Source organism: Budorcas taxicolor, chromosome 24 (genome assembly GCF_023091745.1).
Source record: "Budorcas taxicolor isolate Tak-1 chromosome 24, Takin1.1, whole genome shotgun sequence".
Taxonomy (NCBI): Eukaryota; Metazoa; Chordata; class Mammalia; order Artiodactyla; family Bovidae; genus Budorcas; species Budorcas taxicolor.
In genome coordinates, this window is record NC_068933.1 from 24,849,373 (window position 1) to 24,876,550 (window position 27,178).

Here is a 27,178-nt window from a genome sequence, read left to right on the forward strand (position 1 = left end):
TTTAGAATTAATAGGGAATATACTCCCTTTTGCTTAACCATGACTTCTGATCTAATGAAATGTAAAACAGTTCTTTATTTAAAAGCTGATATAGTTAGAATTGAAATTAGAAAAGGAAGTAACAATGACTTTGAATGTTAAGTAGAATATGTATGTTTCTTTGTCATAGAACATTTCTTATAAAGTAAGCAGAAATCTAATAGGTATCTAGGGATCTGTGTATATTGGACTGTGTAAATTTAACCCAGTGCATAGGAAACCTTTGACATTTTAAAGAATTATCACAAGACTTCCCCTACCTCCCAATTTAGAGCATAATATTGTGGCATGTAATTTCCTCCACGCATGCACGTGTGCTAAGTCGCTTCAGTCATGTCCAACTCTTTGCGACTCTGTGGGCTGTAGCCCGCCAGCCTCCTCTGTCCATGAGTTTCTCTAGGCAAGAATACTGGAGTGGGTTGCCAGTGCCCTCCTCCAGGAGATCTTCCCGACCTAGGATCGAACCTGTGCCTTCTGCAGCTCCTGCATTGCAGGTTTCTTTACCACTGAGCCACCGAGGAAACCCATAATTTCCTCCATAAAATGTAGTGAAACTGAAAACTTAAAAAAAAAAATAGAACTACCCATCATGTTGAAATGGATCTGCTCTGCTGAGTGTCCTCCTAATTTTGAGACTGCCTCTTGCACATCAGCCAAGATACAGGTGTGAGTCAGGCTGTTTTCCTTCTAGTTTTATTGAGATAAAATTTACTTTATCACACTGTATAGTTTTTAAGATGTATGGCATAATGATTGATTTATGTATGTCATGAAATGATTACCAGAGTAAGTATACTGAATATCTGTCATCTCATATAAATATAAAATGAAAAAGAAACAAATGTTTTCTCCTTGTGATGAGAATGCTTAGGGTTTACTCTCTTAACATCTTTCATGTGTAATGTAGAGCAGTTGTAACTGTGTTTGTTCTGTTGCACATTACATTCTTCATGCTTACTTATAGCTGGACTTGTCTGTATTGACAGTCTTTATTCAGTTCCCCCTCCTTCACCCTCTCTTTCTCTGAGTTTGTTTCCTTTTTAAATACAGTTGACACATGAATAATGCAGTGAACATAGTGGTGCAAAAAAGATATTTTTTTGAATTAGTGTTTTAATTTTGTTCAAAAAATACCCAGAAGTGGACTTGCTGGATTGTCTGGTAGGTTTTTTTCTTTTGAGGAACCTCCATACAGTTTTCCATAGTGACTAGGCCAGCTTTCATTCCCACCAGCACTACACAGCAGTTCTCTTTCAAGGAAATGAAGACCTGTATATTGAAAACTATAAGATGCTAATGAAAGAAATTGAAGAAGACAAATAAATGGAAAGATATTCTGTGTTCGTGGATTAAAAGAATTAAAATTGTTAGAATGTCTGTACTACAATATAGCAATAAAGATTCCATGCAACCCCTATAAAAATTCCAATGGTATATTTCACAGATATAGAACAAAACAGTTCTCAAATTTGCATGGTATCACACAAAAGACTCCAAATAGCCAAAGCAATCTTGAGAAAGAACAAAGCTGAAGATACCACATTCTCTGATTTCAAACTATATTACAAAGCTAACTTAATAAAAACAGTATGATATTGGCATTAAAAAAAGACATATAGCCCAATGGACAGAATAGAGAGCCCAGAAATAAACCCATTCATATATGGTCAATTAATTTATGACAAAGGAACCAAGAATATACAATGAGGAAAGAACAGTCTCTTTAATAAATGGTGTTGGGAGAATGGACATCTACATGCAAAAGAGTGAAACTGGACCACTATCTTACACCATACATAGAAAATTAACTCAAAATGGATTAAAGACCTTAAACCATAAATCTCCTAGAAGAAAACATAGGTGAAATCTCCTTGGCATAGCTCTTGGTGAAGATTTTTTGACCCTGACACCAAAAGCAAAGCAACAAAAGCAAAAATAAGTGAGACTACATTGAACCAAAAGGCCTCGGCATAGTGAAGGAGACCATCAACAAGCGTGAGAAAGCAACCTACTGAGTGGAAGAAAGTATTTGTGAATGATGTTTCTGGTAAAAGGTTAATGTCCAAAATATACAAAGAACTCAAGTTGAAAACAATGTTGAAAGAATGTGTGTGTGTGGGTGGGCAGATTGACACTGAGTAATTAGAGTCTCTCCAAGTTGTTATCTTTGGGCTGAGAATCTGATGACAGAAGGAGCTAGGCATGTGAAGATGTGGGTCTTCAGGCAGGGAACACAGCAAGTACAAAGTCCTCTAGGCTGAAATAAGTTTGGCATATCCAGGGAACAGAAAGTGAAAGACAGGGTTGGTAAAGCTCAATGAGATAGGAGAGGTGAGAATGGCCAACTCACTTGTTAGGTCATAAGGAGGTTTTACTATGTGTGTTATTGGAATCCATTGCAGGATTTCAAGCAGGGAAGTGACCTGATCTGATGCATGCCTTGAAGAGAGACACACAGTCTGCTCTGGTAAGGATGAATTGTTAGCAGATGTGACAGTAGAGAGACCAACAAAAGGTTTTGTGCTGAAGTCTAGACAAGAGATTGTGGGGCTTGAAACCAAGCTGGTGACCCTTGGGAGTAGGCAGATTTGAGATGTGTGTTTGGAAGTGTAGTTCACGAGTTATCAGAACTGAGGGAAAGAATTCTTCAACAATAAAATGAGGAAAATGCTTGTCACAGGATATTATCACTGGAGCTAATGCTTGTCAAGCATTTGGCATTCTTCTTGTCAGAAAAAAGAGCTTACTAAATGTTAACTACTTACCATTATTATTGCTATTTTTATTGTCAGGAATAAGGCATGTACTTAAGCAAAAAGAATTTTTCTGTAAGAAATTTTCTGTAAAAGTTAAATTATACCTTTTGTACAACTCTCATTTGGGAGTCTCTTCTAATAGCACATACTGTTTTGTTGGTAAAGATCAGAGTATTACACTGTCTTGATTTTTAACAGCCTCTGTTGGCTCAGAGAGAGATGGTTCATTGGTTTTTCTTTTGTGCTTTGTAACACTAAGCCATAAAGATATGTATAAATAGCAACATTATTCCTTTTAAAAATTGTAGCTTTTTTTGACATGTGCTAGATTAGTGGAATAGGACACTGAAAATCTTGTGTGGGTCTGTAATGCTTTCACTTAGAAGCTATTTCCTATGAGTTAATTTATAGGTAAGTTACTGTGTGGTTAAATTCTGTGTAGTTCTTTGAACCAGCCCTAATTATTATTTTTATTTTGGTTCTTTAGACCCCCCCCAAAAAAATCAATTACAGAGATAATTGCTACAAACCTTGGTTATGAAACAAAGGCCTTGTATGACCATCATAGGTAATGAATTCTCTTTATGTATAAAAAGTAATTAATGCATATCCATTAAACATGGATAGAGTGGCCAATGACCAGTTATGAATTGTACTTAATAGTACAGGTAGAGTACATGTTTTGTTAAGCTTTTTATGTATGGTTTTCTAAATTACAGTATTTTAAATAGGGGATTAATTTTTTTGTGGGTAACACTGATTTAATGCATTTTATATCGACACATAAAATGTATCTTTACTGATTTTGGCTGTTCACCTCCACCTTTTTAAACTTGTGTGTGTACACATACATATATTTTATGCAAAATTATGTTTTATGTAATAAGAAAAGAGATAAAAAAGAAGAAAAAATTCCGTATTTCTGGTACCTAGTGATTTAGTCTCATTTTCTATCCATCTATATTTCAAATATCATATTTTTTCTCCTATATTTTGTTTGATATATTTGCAATCCAAAAGGCTAATTGAGGGACTTCCCAGGAGGCCCAGCGGTTAAGACTCACGCTTCTACTGCAGGGAATGCAGGCTTGATCCCTTGTCAGGGAACTAAGATCCCACATGCAGCGTGGCACAGCCAAGAAAGAAAGGAAGGGAGGGAAAAAGGGAGGGAAGATGGAGAAGGAATGGAAGGAGAACTGATTGATATATAAGCAACACCTTTCTGTGTTGGAATTTTTTATAATATTGTATGTGTATCTGTGAGGGTGGGTGGGTGGTTGGTCTATACCTTTGTTTTTTTCTTTTTACTATGGTAAAATATAAATTTAAAATTTTTATTTATTTTAAGCAGTTTAAAAATAAAATGCCATTTTTGCCATTTTAAAATATATGGCTCAGTGATATTAAGTCCATTCAGTGTTCTAGCATCCTTTCAATACAGATTATTTTATTCAAATACTGTCATTTTATCATTTATGTAACAATATTATTGGATATCTAATCTCCATGATTTTCTGTAAATAACATTATAATAAACATTCTTGATGCAAAATCTTTGTCCATGGATAAATCATTTTTTAAATGATAAAAATTGAAGAGTGCTATTTTGAGTCGGAGAGTATATTTGTTTAAGCCTATTCATGATAATGTTACATTTTTTTCTGAAATGTGGTACCATGAGACTTCCCTGGTAGTCCAGTGGTTAATACTTTCCTTCCAACGCAGGAGGTGCCGGTTCAATCCCTAGTCAGGGAACTAAGATCCCACATGCCTCCAGACCAAGAAAACAAAACATAAAACAGAAGCAATGTTGTAATAAATTCAATAAAGACCTTTAAAAAATGATCCACATCAAAAAACCTTAAAAAAAATGTGGCATCAGTTTATATTCATATTAACAGTGTTTGAACACAACTCCATTTCACCACTTTCTTGCTGATACCAAGCATTTTTGTTTTTACTTCATTTATTAGTGAAGAAAGGAAATTAGTTCTTAAACATTGTTAGTACACTAATTAGAGAAATGTGAATTTGCACGCAGGCTTTACTCAAATCTATAAAGCAGGAAACTTTTTCTTGGCCTACTTTCCTGGAGTGAGTGAATTTCTAAAGATAGTGTAAAGGACATATATTGAAATAAATCTTTTTTTGGTTTCTATTTTCCACATAATTCTCATTTATTTAGTTAATATATGCATAAAATGAAAGAAGATATGACCATTACTGCTTTCCAGTGTTAAAATGTCATTTTCTGTCATTTTCTAACAACATTACATGGTAAGTAATAGCATGGAGGCAGTGATACCCAGCTGGCAAGTCCTAATAAAATTTAAAGTAGGAAAGGAAAGATCACTAATAAAAGTATTAAGCTGGTAAAGATAAAAATGGTAATATTTTCAGTAATCTTTTTTTTTTTAACCCATTGCATTGTAGCTTAAAATTTCATCACAATACTATGATGACCTTCAAATTGTCAAAATGGCTATTTTTTCCATTTTTCATTATCTCACTAAATCCTCATCATGCTGGACTTGGCATAATGTTGTGGCCCTTTAACATCCATAATGTGTTTTCTTGGTATTTCTTACCATTCTCAGTGTTTGCCTAGTCTGTACAGTGCTTTAGATTTTTTTCTGGCTCTTCTAATAACACCCTCCTGTACTACCATTTTTCTCTCTGAAAATTGTGATGCTTTTCACCAGTGTTATGGTTCTGTATTTCCAAAAGCCTGTATTCTCATTTGTTTGTCCTAAAATTCCCTCAAACTCAGTAAATCCAAATTTGAATTGTAACTACACATTCGTTTAGTTTGCATACCAGTCCCAAGAGTAGATATTATGGCATTATCTTTAGTTCTTCCTTTTCAGATATCTTGTAACCAAACTGTCACCATGTATTTCTGGTATCTGTATATTCTTCTCCAATTTCCCTAGTATAATGTTAAGTGCTGTACTTTGTCTTAGATTTGATTTTCATTGGTATTTAAAAATACAGAAATGGATTTTATGCATCTGATTTTGAGAGGAAAGTGAATGCCTTGGACAGGAATCTTGCCTCATTCGTCCTGCATTTCTAGCATGTAATAGGTGTTGAGGAAATGTTTTTGGAAGGAATTGCCCAAACTAAAGGAAGAGCTTCCTTAGTTGTCAGTTCTGTGAGATGAGAGAATCTATTTGAATGGCATCTTTTTTTTTTTTTTTTTACCTTTTTGCTATAGAACATAGTACTTCAGTTGTTCATATTTGTTGATATTATTGTTAAAGGAATTCTAATGGTTCTTTTAACAAAACTGATTTACAATATAAAATATTTTCCCTATTTTTAGGTTTTGGAAGAAAGGACGTGGTAGAACACTTACTACAGATGGGTGCTAACGTCCATGCTCGTGATGATGGCGGTCTCATTCCACTTCATAATGCGTGTTCTTTTGGCCATGCTGAGGTTGTGAGTCTGTTACTGTGCCAAGGAGCTGATCCAAATGCCAGGGATAACTGGAACTATACCCCTCTGCATGAAGCTGCTATAAAAGGAAAGATCGATGTATGTATTGGTAAGTATTATTTGGTGATATCTAAATTGTAAGGTCAACCCCACAGATAGAATAACATTTAAAATAAAGGTTTACCCTTGCTTGTTTTTTATTGTAGTGGAAATAATGTTTCCTCAGAATAAAGAACACTTTGTTACTTCTTATAAGCCAATCTTTTCCATCAAAGGGAAAGTAGAGACATGGAAATCTAAAGTTGGTTAGGAACAAGATTCACAATATTAACTCTCCAAATGTAAGGCAAATGCCAGCTGGTGTGGAACTAAATTTTGATGGATTACTGTTATCAAATTTAGTTAATTTACAGTCTTTAAAAGTCTGAAAGTTTTCCATCCTAGCATCAATGAGAACCATTATAAAGTACAGGTTCTTACTGAATTGGATGACATATTTGGATGTTCAGGTTGATTCAAGGAAAGTCATCTAGTACTAAGGCAAAACCTTTTTCTTTATGTTGCTAAAATTGAACACCAGCTATTTTATTAGCCCTGGAAAAGCTTTGAGTGATTCGAATACAACAGTTCGAGGCTTAATATTTTCAACAGAGTCTAGAGAAAAAGCAACTTCAAACAAAATTGAACTTTTCAACGATTTTAAGTATTGCGATTATATGGAATTGTATTCAATCAGCATTTCTTTCTCCTTTATATGTATATCTAAATAGGCATCTATTTTAGACTTTGCTTTATTGTGTAAAATCTTTCGTTTTGAAATCTAAAATGGGCTTCTAGAGAACAAGCATAGTGTCTCTTGAATGTGTCGTCTCTTTCTTGAAACTCAAGATGATGGATATTTGTTTAGCCTTTGGCAGGTTGATTTATAAATTATCTTCTTGACTGGCACCCATTTCAGTATAATTGGCTATTTTTTCTGATAAAACCCAAATAAATATGTCACGTTTAAAGATAGAGAGGTGGTGCCAGTATAAGATTTTCTCCCACTTCATAGCCATCTATTCCAGCTTCAAATATATTTTTTCATTTTCCTCAAATTATTGCATTGTCTGACAAACTTCTTTATCCTCTTCTCTGTCATTATCCTTTATCACTTCACCAGCCAGTTTTACCAGATGAAATTCAAGGTCGTTTCAACATGACCCTTGAATACCCTATCCTTTGACGTCTTACACTTTTACTTGATTGTCCCATTTCCTCCTAAGTCTCCCACTAAAACAGCTATGTCCTAGACTAAGTCATTCATACAACTAATCTGAAAAGCTTGAGTTTACCACATATTCTCTGATTACTAAATCTCTTAAACTTTTTATGGTAAGTTACTATGTGTTCACTGTTACTGAATTTGAAGTGTGCTCTTATCAGATCTTCCTAGACCTTCAGCTTCCCTGCTCTCATTCTTTCTTGCTTCACTTTGTCACATCCATTGGATTTTTCTGTTGTTAGTTATAGGATTTTACACAATTTTCACCTTCCAATGTATTATCTCTTTTAGGCTGAAGTGTTCTATTTTCCTACCTGTACCTCTTGAATTTTTCATTCTGTCGCTGCTTTTAAGAAAATTTCCTTTTATGTTGTCTTTGCAAGATTGTTGTACTTACCAGTAAACCACAGATCTTAAAAAATCATATTGCTTTATTATATTTGACTCTTTAGAACTCTTTACATAATAAGAGGCATTTATTGTGTATTTTTAACTTTTTGTTTTGAAATAATTATAGATTCATAGAAAGCTCCAAACATAGTACAAGAAGGTCCACGTATCCTTCTCCTGGTTTCACCCTTTGGTTATGGTGAATCTTACGGTGTCATAATACAGTATCAAAAATAGGAAACCAGTGTTGGTACAATGTGTAGAGTTCTGTGCCATTTAATCATGTGTTCAGATTAATGTAACTATAGTCAAGATACAGAACATATAATGTAACTATAGTCAAGATACAGAACATAAATGAGGAAGCTCTGCCTCATTTATGAAAGAAAGTGAAAGTATTAGTCGCTTAGTCATGTCCAGTTCTTTGCGACCCCATGGACTGTAGCCTGCTAGGCTCCTCTGTCCATGGGATTCTCCAGGCAAGAATACTGGAGTGGGTTGTGGTTCCCTTTTCCAGGGGATCTTCCCTACCAGGGATTGAGCCACATTACAGGCAGATTCTTTACCATCTGAGCCACCAGGGAAGCCTACTTATAGCCTACTTTTATAATGGTCTACTCCCCATCCCAGATCCTTAACCCTTAACAACCAGTAACATGTTCATCTGTATACTTTTGTCATTTTGAGAATGCTATAAGCGGAATCATACAGTACGTAATTTTTTTGAGATTGTCTTTTTTTTTCTTATTTGTCTTCCAGATCTTTTAAAAAATTGCTGATTATTATGCCATGGTTTTGATGTACTGTAGTTTAGCATTCACAACTGAAGAACGTTTTGGTTGACTCCACTTCTTGGCTATTACAAATAAACCTCCTGTGAACATTTGTGTACAAATTTTTATATAGAGATGAGTTTTCTTTTCTCTGAGATAAATGGTTTAGAGTGTGATTGCTGGGTAATACAGATATTCCTATATTTATATACAAATATAAAACATTTTATAGTCAGATATAAACTATGTTTAGGTAATCGACTGTTCATCAGATCATTGTTATTCTTCATGAAGGATGGGTTGTTGAATATTGGTCCTGAGCATGCATTGACTTCTGGTTATGGATTGTCTATAATGAATGGACTGTCAAACATTTTTTGTTGGTACTTGTAGATTAAACCCATGAGTTCTGTCATGAATTGAAGAGTTGAGATAGGGAGGGAAAAGAAAGAAAAAGGTGATGCTGGTAAATCTACCAAAAATTGATGTGGTTAGATGATATATAATTCACTGTTTTCCCGTGAAGGTGACTCAAAGTACTTAACCAAAGTGCTTCACTAATGTTTATATCCTATGCATGAAATGGATGATTCAAATTTCCTACCGTTTTACTAGTAAAGAAAGGAGAAAGCTGTTTCTTTGCCACAGTCTCTAGAGCTGATATAAAGTTGTTATAATAAGAAATGTTTTCTCTACTGAGAATGAAAAGTCCTCTCTGCTTAGTAAGATTTCTTTAAGAGTGTATTTCATGTCAATGTATGGCAAAACCAATATAGTATTGTAAAGTAAAAAAAAAAAAAAAGAGTGTATTGTAACCCTAAAAAATTAATTTCATTCTTTAAATGTGCCAAACATTCTTCTTTATTCTTAGTTTAGTTTTTTTTAGATCATCAAATACTTAACAAATTTAAAGTGGCAATCTTTACCTTACTTTAAAAAAAACTTAAGATAATCTATTTACTAAAGCTTAAACTAAATCCTTATTATTATAACTCACTCCTAAAGTAATCTTGCTTTCATGATTTCCAGGAATGATTTCTATTTTCTGTGTCTTATATCTAGAAAGATATATTTACTTTGCTTGTTCAAACTCTAGTTTAAATTATCTGTTCTGTGTACTCATGTTTCTCTTCAGATCATATACCCCTTTACTAAATTACCTGATCACTTCCATGGTCCTTTGATTAAAAAGTCCTGGAACTTGAGAGTGGCATGGGATTGGGAGCAGAGGAGGGAAGAATGGTACCACTTGATACATTCTTGTCTTTTGTTATTTCAAATATAGTATATTGAAGATGAACAGCTTTCTGGGTTTATTAGCAAGTACAATGATATTAACTGGCACACCTCATTTTCTGTCCATCAAGATTTATGCTGTCTGATATTGTAGCCAATAAATGAAACCTGGTTAAAATGTAAAAAATTTTAAATTTAATTCCTCAGTTGCACTAGCCACATTTCAAGTGCTTAATAACCATATCTGTCCATTGGTTACTGTATCCGAGTGTGTGAATAGTGAAATCTCCATCATTGTACAAAGTTCTGTCAGACAGTGCTGTAGAGCCAGTGTACCTGTGTACATAGTCCTTTAATGAGGTCATTCCACACATGCCGTTTTCTTATTTTTTCACTGTGTTATGACCGTATTTCATTATCAGTGAATTTTTTTTTATCTAACCTCACTTTTAAAGGCTGTCAAGAATTATATAGAAATAACCATTTTTTAAATCTTTCACCCATATTAGGCCATTTAGAAGATTTCTGATTTTTCACTATTTTATAAACAGTACTATAGAAAATGTCATTTTCATTAATCACATATGTAAACCCTGATTACTTTTAGGAAACTACTGGAAAGCTAGAGCTTCTTAATAAGAATCAAAGAAATATAGCTGCTGGAGAACTTGACTAGGGCTCTGGATTTAGCTTGTCACTTTCTTTATCCATATGTCATCTATAAATGAGCTAGGTTAAGAAAAGTCGTTTCCCACACCTTTCTCACTCCTTGCAAAAATTCATTGAAAATTCAGTGAAGCCTTGAGAATTTGATTCGTTTGCCTTTGTTTCATTATTCCATCTCTCTTGCCTCTTCCTGCCAGAGTACCTCCCTTTGGCATTTTTAACATCCCTTTTTCATATAAAAACTGAATTGGGATCTTTTAAACAAGTCTCAATGTAGCATTTTTGTAAAAGTAAAAAATTGGCAAAATTCCATACTTGTATCTTTCAAAAGGAGAAGAGCCAAAAATGATAGTAATTTTTCCCTTCTGAAATAATCCCTGCTGACACTGAGCACCATTATGTTGATGACTTGCCCACTGATTTCAGCTGCATTCAAGGTTAGTGTTTTTGCATTTACCTGATAAATTTGGGACTACTTTAGTAGGCATTCTGGTTAATAGTGTTAAATATATATATTTATATAGAGAGTTTATTTGTTCATTGTATTCTATTAAAGTTTCCAGAATGAATGCCTTCATTCTCATTTAAGAAATATATCAAAGATGCTTAAATTAGAGGGGAAAAGGTCAAATAACAGAACAAAAGAATGACCGAAAAAGACCTCATACATTTCTTAAAGTGAGATAATCCTTTACTTAATGCTCAAGACTGTCTGTTAAGGAAATTAATTATATGCTTGCATTTACTTTTAGATTAAACATGGTCATTCAGATCATCTGTAGAGTTCATTGAGATGCATGGATTAAGCTAGGGGTTGTTTAAAACGTGGTATTTGAGACAAATGGCTCATGTAGCCATTTGGCTCTCTCTTTACATGATCACCGTGTTATCTGAAGTGCGTGTAATAGTTGTAGTTGTGATATTATTTAAGAAATTTGTACAGTTCCCTGGTAACTGAGATTTCAGAGGCAGGCCCAAATTGGAGATAAAGATTTATAGAGTCCTTCTCACTCCTCTTTCTCACTGACCAAACTAGAAGTTGTTAAGTATAATAATTGCAGTTTTAGGGCTTTAAAAAATTGTTCAGTTGTTCAGTTATTTAAATCTGCTAATTCTGTTTTTTTTTTTTAATGGAGTGGGTGTTAGACTTTTCATCTATAAACAGAATCTGGGATTAAGAATGTCACTTTATTGTAAGTTATTTGATAGTCTACCCTCAGGTATGACAGTCCAAATAAGACATTAAGAAATGCCACAGTGTGCCAAAATATATGTTTATTTTGTGTCAAGCCGGAACTTTTCTATATTTGCTGTGGCATAAATAATTGTGGTTAGAGATAGAGGGTGTATATTTTATTTTGCCTTTGGGGGAACCATTTTGAGTGTTGATCTTTTGAAATAATTTACTTGAATGTAAGGATGGAGGGAACAAGAGCAAGAAGGATTTTAGTGGGTCTCCTGAAATGAAACCCTGGTGTCTTGGTGTTCTTGCAGAGTTGTGGTTGCATGTTGATGGGATTAGGACAAGGTCATTTGTCATTGGAGGAAGGTATTTAGGACAGTTGCATAGATGCCCCCATTAGAAGTCACATAAAGGAAAGAAAGCTTGAGTTACAGTTCTGGTGTGATCTTGACTTGTACTTGTGTAGAATGATACGGCAGAAATTAAATGCTTGGCTTTAGAATTAAATATGAATTCTCTTTTACCACAAACAATTTAATTGCGTTGAGCCTCAATTTCTCATTTATAAGGCGGGCGTCAGACCTGCTGCACTGGGTTGTTATGGGAAGTTAACTGAAATAATAAAGCAGGTAGAGCCTCAGCAAGTGCTTGTTCCCTTCCGTGCTCTTTCTCCCTTGGGTGGCAGCATAAGATGTCCTCAGAGATCATTTTTGTATTCTGACCATCAGTAAAACCTTATTGAGAGATATGTGGCTCTTTGTTGCCATCACTGTGAATTCATTTATGTCTTTTGTTTCAGATTCATTGTAATTGTGTAAACTTGAATTATGATTTGATAAGACATGAAATTTTTTTTTTTAATTGCAATTTTGGTCTGTTAACGTAGCAGAGATATTGCAGATAGGATAATGGAAAATCACTGTAACTTAAACCTTTCCCCACAAATAATTCAATAGCAGTTGTATGAAGTTCTAGTGATTTGCTGTAACTGAGTAAAAAGTCTGTGAAAGCTTGACAGTTGTAAAGAAGTCTGAACAAGTGTTCACACTTGTTTTTATCTATAAACAGTCTCACACCCACTCCATTTAAAAAAACAGAATTAGAAGTGTTTTAAATGAGCATTATCATTTAGAGAATGATAAATTTTTAAAGGCAAATTAATTATGAGGAAGTAGTTCTTCAAGCTATTGGAGGGCATCATAATTGGCTGTTTCTGAAAATTGCAACCCCCTAGGAATGAGAGAAGGGAAAGAGCAAAGGAAAAACTTGAATAAAAGAAAAAGGCATTCTTTTCTTCCTGAACGTGGGCTAAAGGAGCTAAGATGGGAGAAGTGTGACTGAGTACTGTCGTTAAGAGTTTCACTCATAGGATAATTTATTGAATCTAATACAAAATAAGTAACATTAAAAAATTATTTATTTCCCAAAGAATGAAAACTTAACAGTTATGTTCTTTTCCTCCTTCAGATTGAAAGTACAACAGTGTATTGAAGTTCTAGTCATTTGAATTCTTAGAGACATAGGAAAATGATAAAGTTGTGATATTATTGAAGAAACTGAAATTCAAAGCAGAATCAGAATATTACGACATCGGCTCAACCCTATGTTCTTTGTGGAAAATATTTTAAAACGTGTGACTTTAAACCTTGTGTCTAGTAGCACTAAAACTGAATTGGTCTTAATATTTTATACTAATGAGCAATTTACCTGGAAATACTAGTAAGTTCTTGAGGCCTTACTCGGCCCTTGACAATTTAGGGATGGATTCAGAAAACCATGTATCTGAAACTTCACTTAGAGACAGATTGAAAAGCAGCTCTTGCATGTGGTCGCTGTCCCTAGAACTGTAAGACTTCTGTCATCCTGTTATAAACTTGAGGGCTTCCCAGGTGGCGCAGTGGTAAAGAATCCACCTGCCAATGCAGGCAGAACACACAGGTTCAGTCCCTGGCAGTCTGCGGTTTAGGGGGTCTCAAAGGGTCGGACACAACTGAGCACCCATGTTACAAACTTATTTGGTCAGACTGAAATGTCTGCTTTGTCCCTTAATTAGTATTTTATCTAGCTGAGTCTAGTCAAGTATTAGAAAAAGTAATCTTCTCCTAAGTACAAGCAAGCATAAAACAGTACTTGGGCACAGATTCATTGTTCCTAGGGCTGTTACCAGTTTGCCTTTATTTTAATCAACTGTTTTTTTTTTGTTGTTTTTTTTTTTTTTAAGCACATTCTGTGTTTGCGGTTCTGTTTTTGAAAGCAGATGAAAAGCTGATTGAAGGGACAGGGTTTTTATTGAGTTCCTATTATGTGCTAAGAACCAAACTAGATTTATATATATATATGTATTGATATCATAATTGAGCCTATATATATAAGGTTTATAATTGAGACTATATATAAGGTTTATATATAGTCTCCATTATGACAGCAATCCTTGGTGAAAGGTAGTGTTTTATGAAAGAGGAGATTGAACTCGACAGAGGTGAAGTCATTTGCCTCAGGCCAGACAGTTGCTAAGTAGAGAGCAGTCTTCTCAAACACACACTGGTCTGACTCCTAGACAGGACTTTCTTTTAGACTTGATTCCCTAAGGTTTCCAGGTAGAAAGGAGATATGCTTTGTCATAATCACTCTTATATTTATTCTACTACCTGCTTTATCTTAAAATAAATTGTGGTTTGTGTAAGAAGATAAGACTGATTTCCCACATGTATTGGGGCCTGCCTTAACTTCTTATTGCAAAAAGGATATAATTGAATTGGATATTAAAATCTGCTGTATACACATACAGAATAATGCCTCAGTTACTCCAGATGTAACAGGCTTCTTCAAAACTTCTTAGTTTTTTCTATTTATAGGAAGACTGGGTAATAGGAGCAAAATTTAATTGGATGATTCTTTTATTAAAACATTTCATGCCAAAATTTTATCCTAAAGAACTACTCTCTTATGTAAATTTGGTAAAATTTTATTTTCTGAAATTAGTTTCCTAATGTCTTTTAAAAATTCTCATATGCACATGTGGACTATATGTTAGTCCCTGTTCTAAGAGTGCCTCAAATATTTCTTTTGTCCTCCTGGTAGCTCCATGAGTAGATACTGTTACTCTCTCCTGATTTACAGATGAGGAAATGGAGGCACAGAGAGGTGACGTTGCTTCCAGGGGTCCTAGAACTAGGAGATGGTGGACCTGGGATTCTATCCTGTTCAGTCTGATTCCAGAGGACCACTCTGAACTGTGATGATTTGCCGCTAGTAAGTGAAGCAGCCTTAGGAGAGAATTTGATTTTTTGAACTTAATTTTACCTCAGTGAATTATCTGCATTTATGTGCCTCATTAAATAGGAACCTATTTTTAATCCATTTATTCTTGTGTACTTGACCAGGAAAAATAAGAATGCACTTTTTTTCTAAGTTCAAAGGCACATAAAGGCAGATAGTTCACTGAGGTAAAATTAGGTAATATATCACAAATATGTTGACAGAATTCTGAATTTTTGGTGACTTATATCAAAGGCAAAGACCGAAGGTGGTATGGTTAAAAATCTGGACTTTTATAATAGAAAATTACTTCTTGACAGTTTTACTTAAGACTTATTCTCCAGTCTCCGCATTATCACAGTTTCTAAATTAATATATTTATTTTATATTGATCTTGTTAATTTAATGCTACTGCCATATTTAATGTTACTCAGTTGATAAGAACTACCTGATTTTTATTTCTCCATTAGTTACAAATTAATTACTTAAACAGCAACTTTAAGAGAAGTATTGTTTTGGTGAATATATTTGCACAGTGTGCATAAAGATCTTTTTTGTCTGAGGAGAAATATCTCTCTCATTTCCCTCTCATTATAAACGTAATATACATTTGTAATAACTGGGGCTTCCCAGGTGGTACCAGTGGTAAAGAACCCTCCTGCCACTGCAGGAGATGTAAGAGACACAGGTTTGATCCCTGGGTCAGGAAGATCCCCTGGAGAAGGGAGTAGCAACCCACTCCAGTATTCTTGCCTGGAGAATCCCGTGGACATAGGAGCCTGGCAGGCTACAGTCTATAGCGTCACGAAGAGTTGGACATGACTGAAGTGACTTAGCATGGCATGGCATTTGTAATAAACATTAAAATACTGTAGAAATGTGTAAAATAAAAACATATTTTTGTAAGCCTACTCATTTACCATGTATTCTATATAATACTTTAAAATTAAGATCTCTTTCTGCTGTAGATGCCTATTGCGATCTGCCCAAGTACTCTAGAACTGTGCCTCTTACTCCATCATCGTTGTTTTTATTGCCTCTTCCTCTTCTCTGGAAAAACTTTTGAAGTCCAGAACAGGATTTTGAGGCAAGCTGGAGCAAATTCTCTCCCACGAGAATTTGGAATCAAGATTCAGATAGCACCTGTATTATCTGTATCTGAGGGTGATGGCCACAGGAGCTGAGAGACAGGGATTGGCAGCAACAGGATGAATCTGGGGTCATGTTTCTGCCTTTGCTTTTGATGAGATACCTCTCTTCTTTAATAAATTTTCATGTTGTTTAAGCCAGTTAAAGTAGTTTTTATCCCTTGTAATAAATAAAACTGCTTTATTAATATAAAGTCAGTACCCCAAAAAATATCTTCATAGGTCACAGCATCTTAAAATGAGAAGAATCCCTAGAAATCACTTTTATATTTACCATTTACTATTATTTACTATTACGTTTTTAAAAGCTATTTGTGAGTTACTATTTTACTAATTTATTATTTGGTTCTTTCTTATTAAGTTATTAAACCACAAAAGTCTTCCTTCAAATGAAATCTAATGCAGTAACCCAATATGTAAAAGTGTGGAGAGGAGAGAAGCAAAGACCTTCATGTATTCCACCTCACACAACTGCATGTGTATAAGGGGATTGGCTGTGGGCCCATAAGACCCTCGGGAGCAGTGGTTTCAGCCAGGAATAGTTTTGCCCATTGAGGAGATATTAGCAGTGTTTAGAGATGGTTTTGGTTGTCACAGCAGGGGAATGCTGTTGACACCTAGCGGGTAGAGGTCAGGGGTGCTGTTAAACGTCTTGCAGTGCCCAGGGCTACACCCTGTTGTTCATGTTGCATGACAGTCCAGCGCCAAAGCCAGAGCCTGACTGATTTGATTAGAAAAGATGCCACAAGCCACTTTTAGACAGTTTGTTGCATACATCGATTGTGAAAAGAAGAATAATTGAAGTGTGCCAGCTCCTTGTGGTCCTTGTACCATGCGCTGCAAAAGATAACACTGAGAGAAAAGGGCCGAATGATGGCAGCAGGCACTGTGGGATGCTCTATTGCTGAAGGGGAGAAGAAGAGCGCCCCTATCCTACCTCATCAGTTACTTCAGTTTACAGTTGAAATGGTAGATTCACATATCTAAGGTGTTCAGAACAGATTAAACATTTTCCAATAGTTGGATCATGCTTCAGTTTTAATATTTAATTAAAATGAAATATAATCAATAATTCAGATCATCAGTCTCACTAGCCACATTTCAAAGACTCAATACTTGTACTTGGTGAATGGCTACTATACTGGATGGTGTAACTCTAGGACACTGGAAAATTACTAATCATCTTAATTTATGGCTAACCAGACCAAACTCAGAGAAGGCGATGGCACCCCACTCCAGTACTCTTGCCTGGAAAATCCCATGGACGGAGGAGCCTGGTGGGCTGCAGTCTGTGGAGTCGCGAAGAGTCAGACACAACTGAGCGACTTCCCTTTCACTTTTCACTTTCATGCATTGGAGAAAGAAATGGCAACCCACTCCAGTATTCTTGCCTGGAGAATCCCAGGGACAGGGCAGCCTCACTGGCTACCGTCTGTGGGGTCGCACAGAGTTGGACACGACTGAAGCTACTTAGCAGCAGCAGACCAAACTAAGACCACGCGACCATGACTTCAAAACTTTTCTCCAGTTTGCTTGGTTCTCTGTTCATTATACTAGAATGTGCTCAGTTGCTCAGTGATGTCTGACTCTTTGTGACCCCATGGGCTGTATTCTGCCAGGTTCCTCTGTCCATGGAATTGTCCAGGCAAGAATACTGGAGTGAGTTGCCGTTTCCTTCTACAATATACTAGAATCAGTTCAGTTCAGTTCAGTCGCTCAGTCGTGTCTGACTCTTTGCAACACCATGAAGCGCAGCACGCCAGGCCTCCCTGTCCATCACCAACTCCGAGAGTTCACTCAGACTCACATCCATCAAGTCAGTGATGCCATCCAGCCATCTAATCCTCTGTCATCCCCTTCTCCTCCTGCCCCCAATCCCTCCCAGCATCAGAGTCTTTTCCAATGAGTCAGCTCTTCGCATGAAGTGGCCAAATTACTGGAGTTTCAGCTTTAGCATCATTCCTTCCAAAGAAATCCCAGGGCTGATGTCCTTCAGAATGGACTGGTTGGATCTCCTTGCAGTCCAAGGGACTCTCAAGAGTCTTCTCCAACACCACAGTTCAAACACATCAATTCTTCGGCGCTCAGCTTTCTTCACAGTCCAACTCTCGCATCCATACATGACCACTGGGAAAACTGTAGCCTTGACTAGACGGACCTCAGTCAGCAAAGTAATGTCTCTGCTTTTCAATATGCTATCTAGGTTGGTCATAACTTTTCTTCCAAGGAGTAAGCGTCTTTTAATTTCGTGGCTGCAGTCACCATCTGCAGTGATTTTGGAGCCCCCAAATATAAAGTCTGACACTGTTTACACTGTTTGCCCATCTATTTTCCATTAAGTGATAGGACCAGATGCCATGATCTTCATTTTCTGAATGTTGAGCTTTAAGCCAACTTTTCACTCTCCTCTTTCACTTTCATCAAGAGGCTTTTTAGTTCCTCTTCACTTTCTGCCATAAGGGTGGTGTCATCTGCATATCTGAGGTTATTGATATTTCTCCCGGCAATCTTGATTCCAGCTTGTGTTTCTTCCAGTCCAGCGTTTCTCATGATGTACTCTGCATAAAAGTTAAATAAGCAGGGTGACAATATACAGCCTTGATGTATTCCTTTTCCTATTTGGAACCAGTCTGTTGTTCCATGTCCAGTTCTAACTGTTGCTTCCTGACCTGCATACAGATTTCTCAAGAGGCCAGTCAGGTGGTTTGGTATTCCCATCTCTTTCAGAATTTTCCACAGTTTATTGTGATCCACACAGTCAAAGGCTTTGTCAATACCTGCTTTTAAATCTCATTTTAGAAGAGCTTTATTAGTAAGGTCAATTTAAGCCAGGCATTATATTTGAGGTTCTCAGAGGTTTCTCCAAAGGATATTAAGATGAAAGAAGCTTATTTCACTCATTGAATGTCACTGCTCGTTCAGTGAGAAGATAGCCACTGAGCATCACACACACAAAAAAATCAACATGAGTCTCGCTTATGTTGAAAGTTATTGATTAGCATGAGTATGTTGACAGGGAATTGAATTGATCACTCTTTCTGAGTCCCAAATTTAATTTGCTATTTAGAACCAGTATTTATCACCAATGAATGTTAAAATTTGAAGAATTTAAATGTTGAGTTTTTTTGGAGGTAAGAACTCTGCTGGGAAAAGATGGATCTTAAGAATTGAAGGGAATTCTAAAAAGAAATATAAAGAGGAAATATTTTTAAAGTGAAAATTTTGCAAATGAAAATAAATATTCATATCAAAGGAAAAGTTTTCTTGGATTTGGCTAATCAGACCTTATATATCTTGCTTCCAGAGTAGTTTTGTAGAAAAACTTTGAATGTATTTAAAGCTATTAACATTTATTTTAAAATAATTTACTTACATTAAATTTGTCCTGAGAATAGGAATATGGTGTTTTTATATATATGTAGAAACAGATTTATAATTACATCATTGCTTAACATTTGCTATATAGTATAACATATACTATAGTTGCGTTTCCTAGGTGGTGCAGTGGTAAAGGATCTGCTTGCTAATACAGGAAACACAAGGGACACAGGTTCAATCCCTGGGTTGGAAAGATCCCCTGGAGAAGGGAATGGCAACCCATTCCAGTATTCTTGCCTGGAAAAGATTATGGACACATGAGCCTGGTGGACTACAGTCCATGGGGTTGCAAAGAGTCGGACACAGCTGAGCCACTGAGCACATGCTATAGTTAGGGTAGTTTTGCAAATTGTTGATATTTACCTCTGATGTGTTGTACTATTACTCTATTAACGTATTGACTTGTCTTGAATTATCAGCTGTTTTTTATAGTAGTTATTCCTAATTTATATGTTTAATATTTTTTTCTGTATCATTGACTTTATCCTGTTTGAGCTTCTTGAATCTATAAATACCTGTAAATTGCCCTTCTTATTTTTAATGTCTTATTAGTTATGGGAAGCTCTTAGATATTATTTCTTCAAATATGTACATGTTTCTTTTTAAGACTGGTTACAACTTATTAGACATTCTCACTCCATCCTTTGCCCATGATAATTTCTCCTTGTAGCATTCTTAGAAGTATCTATTGATATATTTTTGAGGTCAGTAAATTTCTCTTCAGGTGTTTCTAATCTGTGGTTAGACCCCTCTTTGAGCTTTTAAAAAAATCAACTTTATTGAATTCTAACATAAAATTAGTTTGATATAATGAAATAAAATGCATCCATTTTAAGTATGTGTATTGATGAGTTTTGATAAATGTATAGGCACATGTAATCACTACTATAATTTTGTAGAACATTTTTATCACTCTAAAAAGTTCTCTGGTATCTATTTGCAGTCAGTTTTCTCTTCCCCCTCTACCATCCCTAGAGAACAATTGATCTGTTTTCTGTCACAGTAAATGAGCTTTCTATTCTAGAAATAGGTTCTTGGCTGAGTATGTTTTAGAGATTTCATCCCTCCAGTGTGTTGTTGTTGCTTAGTCCCGAAGTCATATCCAACTCTTTGTGACCCCATGGACTGTAGCACTCCAGGCTTCCCTGTCCTTCACCGTCTCCCAGAGTTTGCTCAGACTCACATCCAGTGAGTCAGTGATGCCATCCAACCATCTCATCCTCTGTTGCCCTCTTCTCCTCCTGTCCTCATTCTTTCCCACCATTAGAATCTTTTCCAGTGAGTTGGCTTTTCCCATGTGGCCAAAGTTTTGGCGCTTCAGCATCAGTCCTTCCAATGAATATTCAGGGTTAATTTCCTTTAGGATTGCCTGGTTTGATCTCCTTACTGTCCAAGGAACTCTCAAGAGTCCTCTAGCACCACAGTTCGAAAGCATCAATTCTTTGGCACTTAGTCTTCTTTATGGTCCAACTCTCACATCTGTACATGACTACTGGAAAAACCATAGCTTTGACTATACAGACCTTTGTTGGCAAAGTGTAAGTCAATAGTTTATTTCTTTTAATTGCTAACTAGAGTTTTTTTGTATGGATATGCTAAAATTTGCTTATCCTTTCACCTGTTGATGAATATTCAGATTTTTTCATTTTGTTGCTGTTCTAAATAAACATGCAGTATTCGTGTGCAAGTCTTTTGTATGGCCATATTTCTTTTCCTCTTGGATAAATATCTAAAAGTAGGATGTTAGCATGTAACAATAGTGTATATTTACCTTTGTAAGTAATTGCCAAATTGATTTCCAAGTAGTTACAGACCACTTTATATGCCCACCAGTAATATATAAGAGTTCCAGTTTAGTATAGTCTCACTAATACTTAATACCGTTAATAATAAAAGATGGATTACTGCCCATCTTTTACATTTGCATTTTTCTTTTGAATGATTATGTAGAGCATCTGTTCTCGTACTAGCAGTTTGTGTGTCTTTTTGTCTTATGCATTGAAGATTACAGCTAATTAAAATTTGGTTCCATAGTATTTTGCTTTAAAATTAAAAAATTTTTATTTGCTGAAAAATCTAATAAACTTAATGCTTTGTATGATTTAATTTTAGAAACTCAGTCAAATGAGTATCTCTGTACTCTTAAGAAAGTAAGATGATATTGAAATACTGGTAAAACATTTCAACATAAACATAGCTTCTTTTAAAATTAAGTATCTGTTCATTGTGAAGAATAGTTTTAGATCCTTAATGTAGCTCTAAAATTGACATAACAAGGAATTTGCCATAGTTTAATAGGTGAATTTCTGCCATTAAAAGTGAAAACCATACGAAACGGTTTTTCATAATTTACGTAAAACCCTTGCTGCATTTTTAGCTTGGAAAATTCACATTGCTTCTGTTTCTTCCGTCTTCTTAAATCAGTTATTAATGCCTGTACTTAAATATAATTTACCATTATAGCATTTCATTTTTTTTTTTTTTGGAATTTGATGAGACTTTTTTACATGTATATAAAATATTTCTTTTTGTTTAGAAGAATTAAAATCATGTGAATACTTAAATTTAATAGTTTTGAGGAATTAAATGAGTCCTTTTCTATCTCTGTTTCATTGGTCACCGGCTGAAGGCATGCTCTCTGAGTCTGGTATTTTACTGTAGTTGAACGTTTGTCCCAGAAATAGGAAAATCACATGTCCTTCGTGCCATAGCTCTTTTGAGAATGTTATTTTGAATATTGGGATCTTACCTTAGTTTTAACTCCCTGTTATTGTGTATGCTAGCTGCTATATTTTCTCCACTTTTCTAATTTCCAAAGGAGATAAATGAATTTGAGATGTATAGCCTAGTCATTTGGGATTTGAGGTTTGATAATGCCCTAATGGTTAAAGATATTGTAAAGAGATTTTGAATGTCTCCAGTAATCTCAGATTTACGTACTGAATATCATTCAAATCTTAGTTTTCTGTTTTTCCTTCAAACCTTATTTTGTGTATTGATTGTGTATTTGGGGGACTTTCTTCAGACATATGTGCTACTTTTGAAGAAGAATCTATTACAAAATGAATTTCTTATTGTATTATTTATCTGTAGTCATATTTTATTATTCCTTTTGGTAGCACGGAACTTTGAAAGCAAATTTTGAAGCCTTTAGCAGAGTCCTGCTTGTCACCACTTCAAGTACAGACTGACATTCTTGAAAGGCATGGTTGTTATCTTTGCCCTATGTATGTGCTGTTCTTCTGGTATTAGAAAATAGTGCCACACAAATCTTTATGGAGAATAACGTGAAACAGAAATTTGACTTGAGCAACTGCTCGAAAAGTCGACTTTCTTGTATGTACCCTACAACTTTCATTGATCTATAGTCTCAACTTTTAGTTTTGTTTCAGTTAGATAGTGTTAGGATAAATAAATCTTTCTTTTTTCTTTGACTTAAAGCAAGGGAGAAAAAAGGTCTATTTGAGGCAATTTTTTAAAAGATTTTAGATATTAATGCTCAGACTGTAAATCTAAAAGCTTCATCAGGGATTTGATACCATTCTGAACAAAGAAAGTTAGTCCCTCGTTAGTGTCCAACTCTTTGCAACCCCTTGGACTGTAACCCGCCAGGCTCCTCTGCCCATGGAATTCTCCAGGCAAGAATACTTGCTGCTGCTGCTGCTAAGTCGCTTCAGTCGTGTCCGACTCTGTGCGACCCCATAGACGGCAGCCCACCAGGCTCCCCCATCCCTGGGATTCTCCAGGCAAGAACACTGGAGTGGGTTGCCATTTCCTTCTCCAGTGTATGAAAGTGAAGTCACTCAGTTGTGTCCAACTCTTTGCGACCCCATGGACTGCAGCCCACCAGGCTCCTCCATCCATGGGATTTTCCAGGCAAGAGTACTGGAATGGGGTGCCATTTACTTGAGTGGGTAGCTATTCCCTTCTCTTGGGAATCTTCCCTAACCTAGGGATCGAACCTGAGTCTTCTGCATTGCAGGTGGATTCTTTACCGTCTGAGCCACCAGGGAAGCCGAGACCATTCTCGATACCTAGAAATCCTCTGTGGTGGCTCGGATGGTTAAGAATCCGTCTGCAGCGCGGGAGACCTGGGTTCGATCCCTGGGTTGGAAGATCCCCTGGAGGAGGGCATGGCAACCCACTCCAGTATTCTTGCCCGGAGAATCCCATGGACAGAGGAGCCATGGTGGGGTTGCATGGAGTCCATCGGGTCACAAAAAGTCAGACACGACTGAGTGACTAAGGACAGCACAGTCCAACTCCTTCACTTTGTAGACCTGATAATTGTCTAAGTTGTGCTTCTCAAGCTGTGGTTAGGGACCAGTTTTTTTCTTTCCTCAATGAATGGCAGGCCAATAATTTTGTAAACTACAATAAAGAGAAAGTACTGGAAAAAGTAATGTTTACGTGACATACACAGTTTTAAATGCTTCTTACTTTTTGTGGTTATCTCAATGTCGATTACGGAGAATTCTGAGAGTAGAACAGTCCATAGACTGCACTTGGTCTATCCCTGCCCACACTTTATCTGTTACTGCCCAAGGTCAAGGTTGGCAAACTGTGACTATGGGTCATGCTCAACCCTTGTTTTTGATATGTCCTTTAAGCTAAGAATTGTTTTTATATTTTAAGTGCTTTCTTAAAATTCACCATAATAGTAAATTTTCTTATACATGAAAATTATACAAAATTCAAATTTTAGTGAAGTTTTATTGGAACAGAGCCACACACATAGGATAAGTATTGTCTGTGACTGCTTTTCCTCTTTAATGATGGAGTTGAGGCAAGGCTGAGTAGTTGGGACAGAGACCATATTATCTATAAAGCCTAATATATTTTCTCTCTGGGCCTTTACAGAAAAAGTTAAAATCTGAAGGTTTGGCTCTAGGACACAACATAGAATTAGTAGTTAGTGCTAGAGTTGAGAGTACAAATAAATTTTAAAATGTGTTTTAAACACAATTATTATTATTATTATTAGCTGATACGTATTATCAGTCTCTGTGCTTAGTACTTTTGCTCCCATTTCTGTTCTCATTTAATCTCCTCAGTGCTGTCCTTTTCTAAAAACTTAGGTAAGTTTAGGTCTTTTCTGGTCCAGTTATAGATACCTTTATTGCTCCTTAAGCTCTTAACTCTGCTCGGTATTGTGAGTTTTTTTACCCATATCTGGTCAATTTAAATGGTTTGATATTTGAATTTTGTTATCAGCATGTGGCTTGGAAAATCCAGCTTCTTCCCTGTTGCTACATAACTCTGCAGTGATATTTCTGTGTGTTCAAGTCCAGTGAATGAAATGCATATGACTCAAAAATGTTAAGAAAACAGATATTTCTAGTGAAAAGATTAATCCTTTAAAAATGAGCTAAAACAAAACAAAACTGCAGTTAAACTGTAAGGGCAGATTTCTGTTGCAGATAGCAAAGATATAACAGCTAAGGTTGAGGCTTTAGGTGACTTTTGGAGGATCAATAAGGCTTTCATTGTTTTGCCTCTGCCACTCATTAAACTGCAAAGTCAAAGCTCCCATCATATTACCGTCAAGGCTTTTTAAACTAACATATTTCTTTACTTCTTGTTTAAAGCAGGTTCTTAAGTTCTCAAAGTATGCAATTAAAAAACTGAGCTTTTCATGGTAGCTGTTATTTCTTTGTTTTCCTACCCTTTGCATGTGATCACTCAACAAGTAAAGATAGAGCAATAACTGTCATCTTTACATTTGATACATGAGCCTACTTCATGGTATAGACCCATTATAAGCCAAATCTTCATGTTGGGATTTCTTCTTGGAATAAAAAATTACCTAGTTGCAGTGAAAGCTTATTCATTATATGAGGAAAGAATAACTGCAGTTTGATAGTATGATGTTTGATATTATGGTACTTGCTATTTTGTGCTACTTAGCTCTTGTCACTTTATAAACATATGGAAATGAATTATGTTCATTGCTTACAATCAAGAATGAAATATTATAGACAGTCTTGACAAAATCTCACTGCATCTTTTCAAGCCATGGCTAGTTGTTATTACCCCAAATCTCAGAGTACCCAAGGTTTAGTGCAAGAGATGCTGGTGTACATTGTCCTAGCAGCTGCCTCCCAAATCTAGATAAGGCTGTTCCTTTATACCTTGTAATAAAGCCATTGACTAAGTGGCTTGTGCATTAGAGGGAGAGGAAAAGCCTTATAAACAGCAGGATTTATTACTTAGTAATATATGAGGATTGCATTCCCAATATTCCAAAAGATTGTATGTACTTTAGCATAAGACTATTAATGAATGAAAATCTGGGACACATAACAGTCATTATATAATGTCTTTAACCATTTATTAGAATTGAATATTTCTGCTTTGTTTTAAATTTATCCTATAGAATGTTGGTAAATGGTAACAACTCCTGTTCTCTCCAGGCGTACACAAAATCTTGTGTTAAATTTGAACTATTAGAATAACTTGTGATTGAACATCCCTATACACACACATACCAAATGTATTTGAAACCTTTTGAATTAATAATTAAACAGTGTTCTTTCTTTTGGAAGCCTACACTTCTCAAAATTCTCTTTAGCTACTTTTTACCCATAATAGCATGTGTAACATTCATTCCTCAGCATATATTATAGTGATCAAATTACTGATTCTAAAAATTTTTGATGGCCAGAATTATTGTGGAAGGCAGTTGTTTTCTGCAGCTTGACTGCAGGGAACCCGAGTTGCATGCATTGCTGTGTCTGGTAAACTTCCTGGAAGCCAGCCAGTGTGTTCTAGTGAGTTGCCACATATGTAAGCGGTGAGCACTAAAAGGCTTACCCAGTATTACAACCGTTCTGAGGCGAGGAAACGGTGGGAAGTTCAGCAGCGAAGCAGCGGCAGCAACAAGCAGCCACAGTGGTAGGAAAGACAGGGCAGGCTCACCGTGAGCGGATTTCCCAGCGCGAGGCAGCGAGCACACAGCTCCCCATCCTGCCTCCCGAAGGAGGCAAACCCAAACTGTCTGTGGCAAGATTTCTCTAGTTTCATGTTTATGATGTTCAGTCACGTGATAATCCTGTACCACAAGTTGCCAACTTCGCTGTACTCTAGAGAGGAGCCTTTGCTGCAGTGCTTTTTTTCCTCCTCTCTTGCTTTTTCTTCCTTTGCTTTTTTTTCTTAAAAGAGAAAATCGTGCAATGTATGTTTATGCCTACACCATGCCGAGGCGACACTTACCAGTAAATACTCTTTGTATCCCCGAGGTAAGATACTGTTTCTGCTTTCCCTGCACAGTGCTGCTGCAGCACGGAGCTGATCCAAACATTCGGAACACCGATGGGAAGTCAGCCCTGGACCTGGCAGATCCTTCAGCCAAAGCCGTCCTCACAGGTAAGGAGACAGAGCTGCCCAATTATCCTATCTACTAGCTACTAGATCTATCAGCTTGCTTGTATAAAACCTTTATGTTCTGAATTTTCTTTTATTTTTTCCTGCTCATAAAAGCTAAAGAAATATATCCCATTACCTCTACTTTATTATTGATTTGTTATGTTAACTGTTAACCATAATTGCTATACTGTCACAGCAGAAGCAATAGGATTGCTTATTCTGCTTAGAATGTCTGAGAATTACAGCATGAAATGAAAACATAATTATTCACATTTTACACT

General features: G+C 35.9%; 1 protein-coding gene across 1 annotated transcript in view; it reads left to right on the forward strand.

The window, feature by feature from the left end:
• Nucleotides 1-27,178, forward strand: part of TNKS (tankyrase) — a 148,666-nt gene that overhangs the window by 11,872 nt on the left and 109,616 nt on the right. The window contains exons 2-3 of the mRNA XM_052661493.1: nt 6,121-6,345; nt 26,802-26,897. Of these exons, the coding sequence (XP_052517453.1) occupies nt 6,121-6,345; nt 26,802-26,897 (321 nt within the window). The remainder of the gene's footprint in view (nt 1-6,120; nt 6,346-26,801; nt 26,898-27,178) is intronic.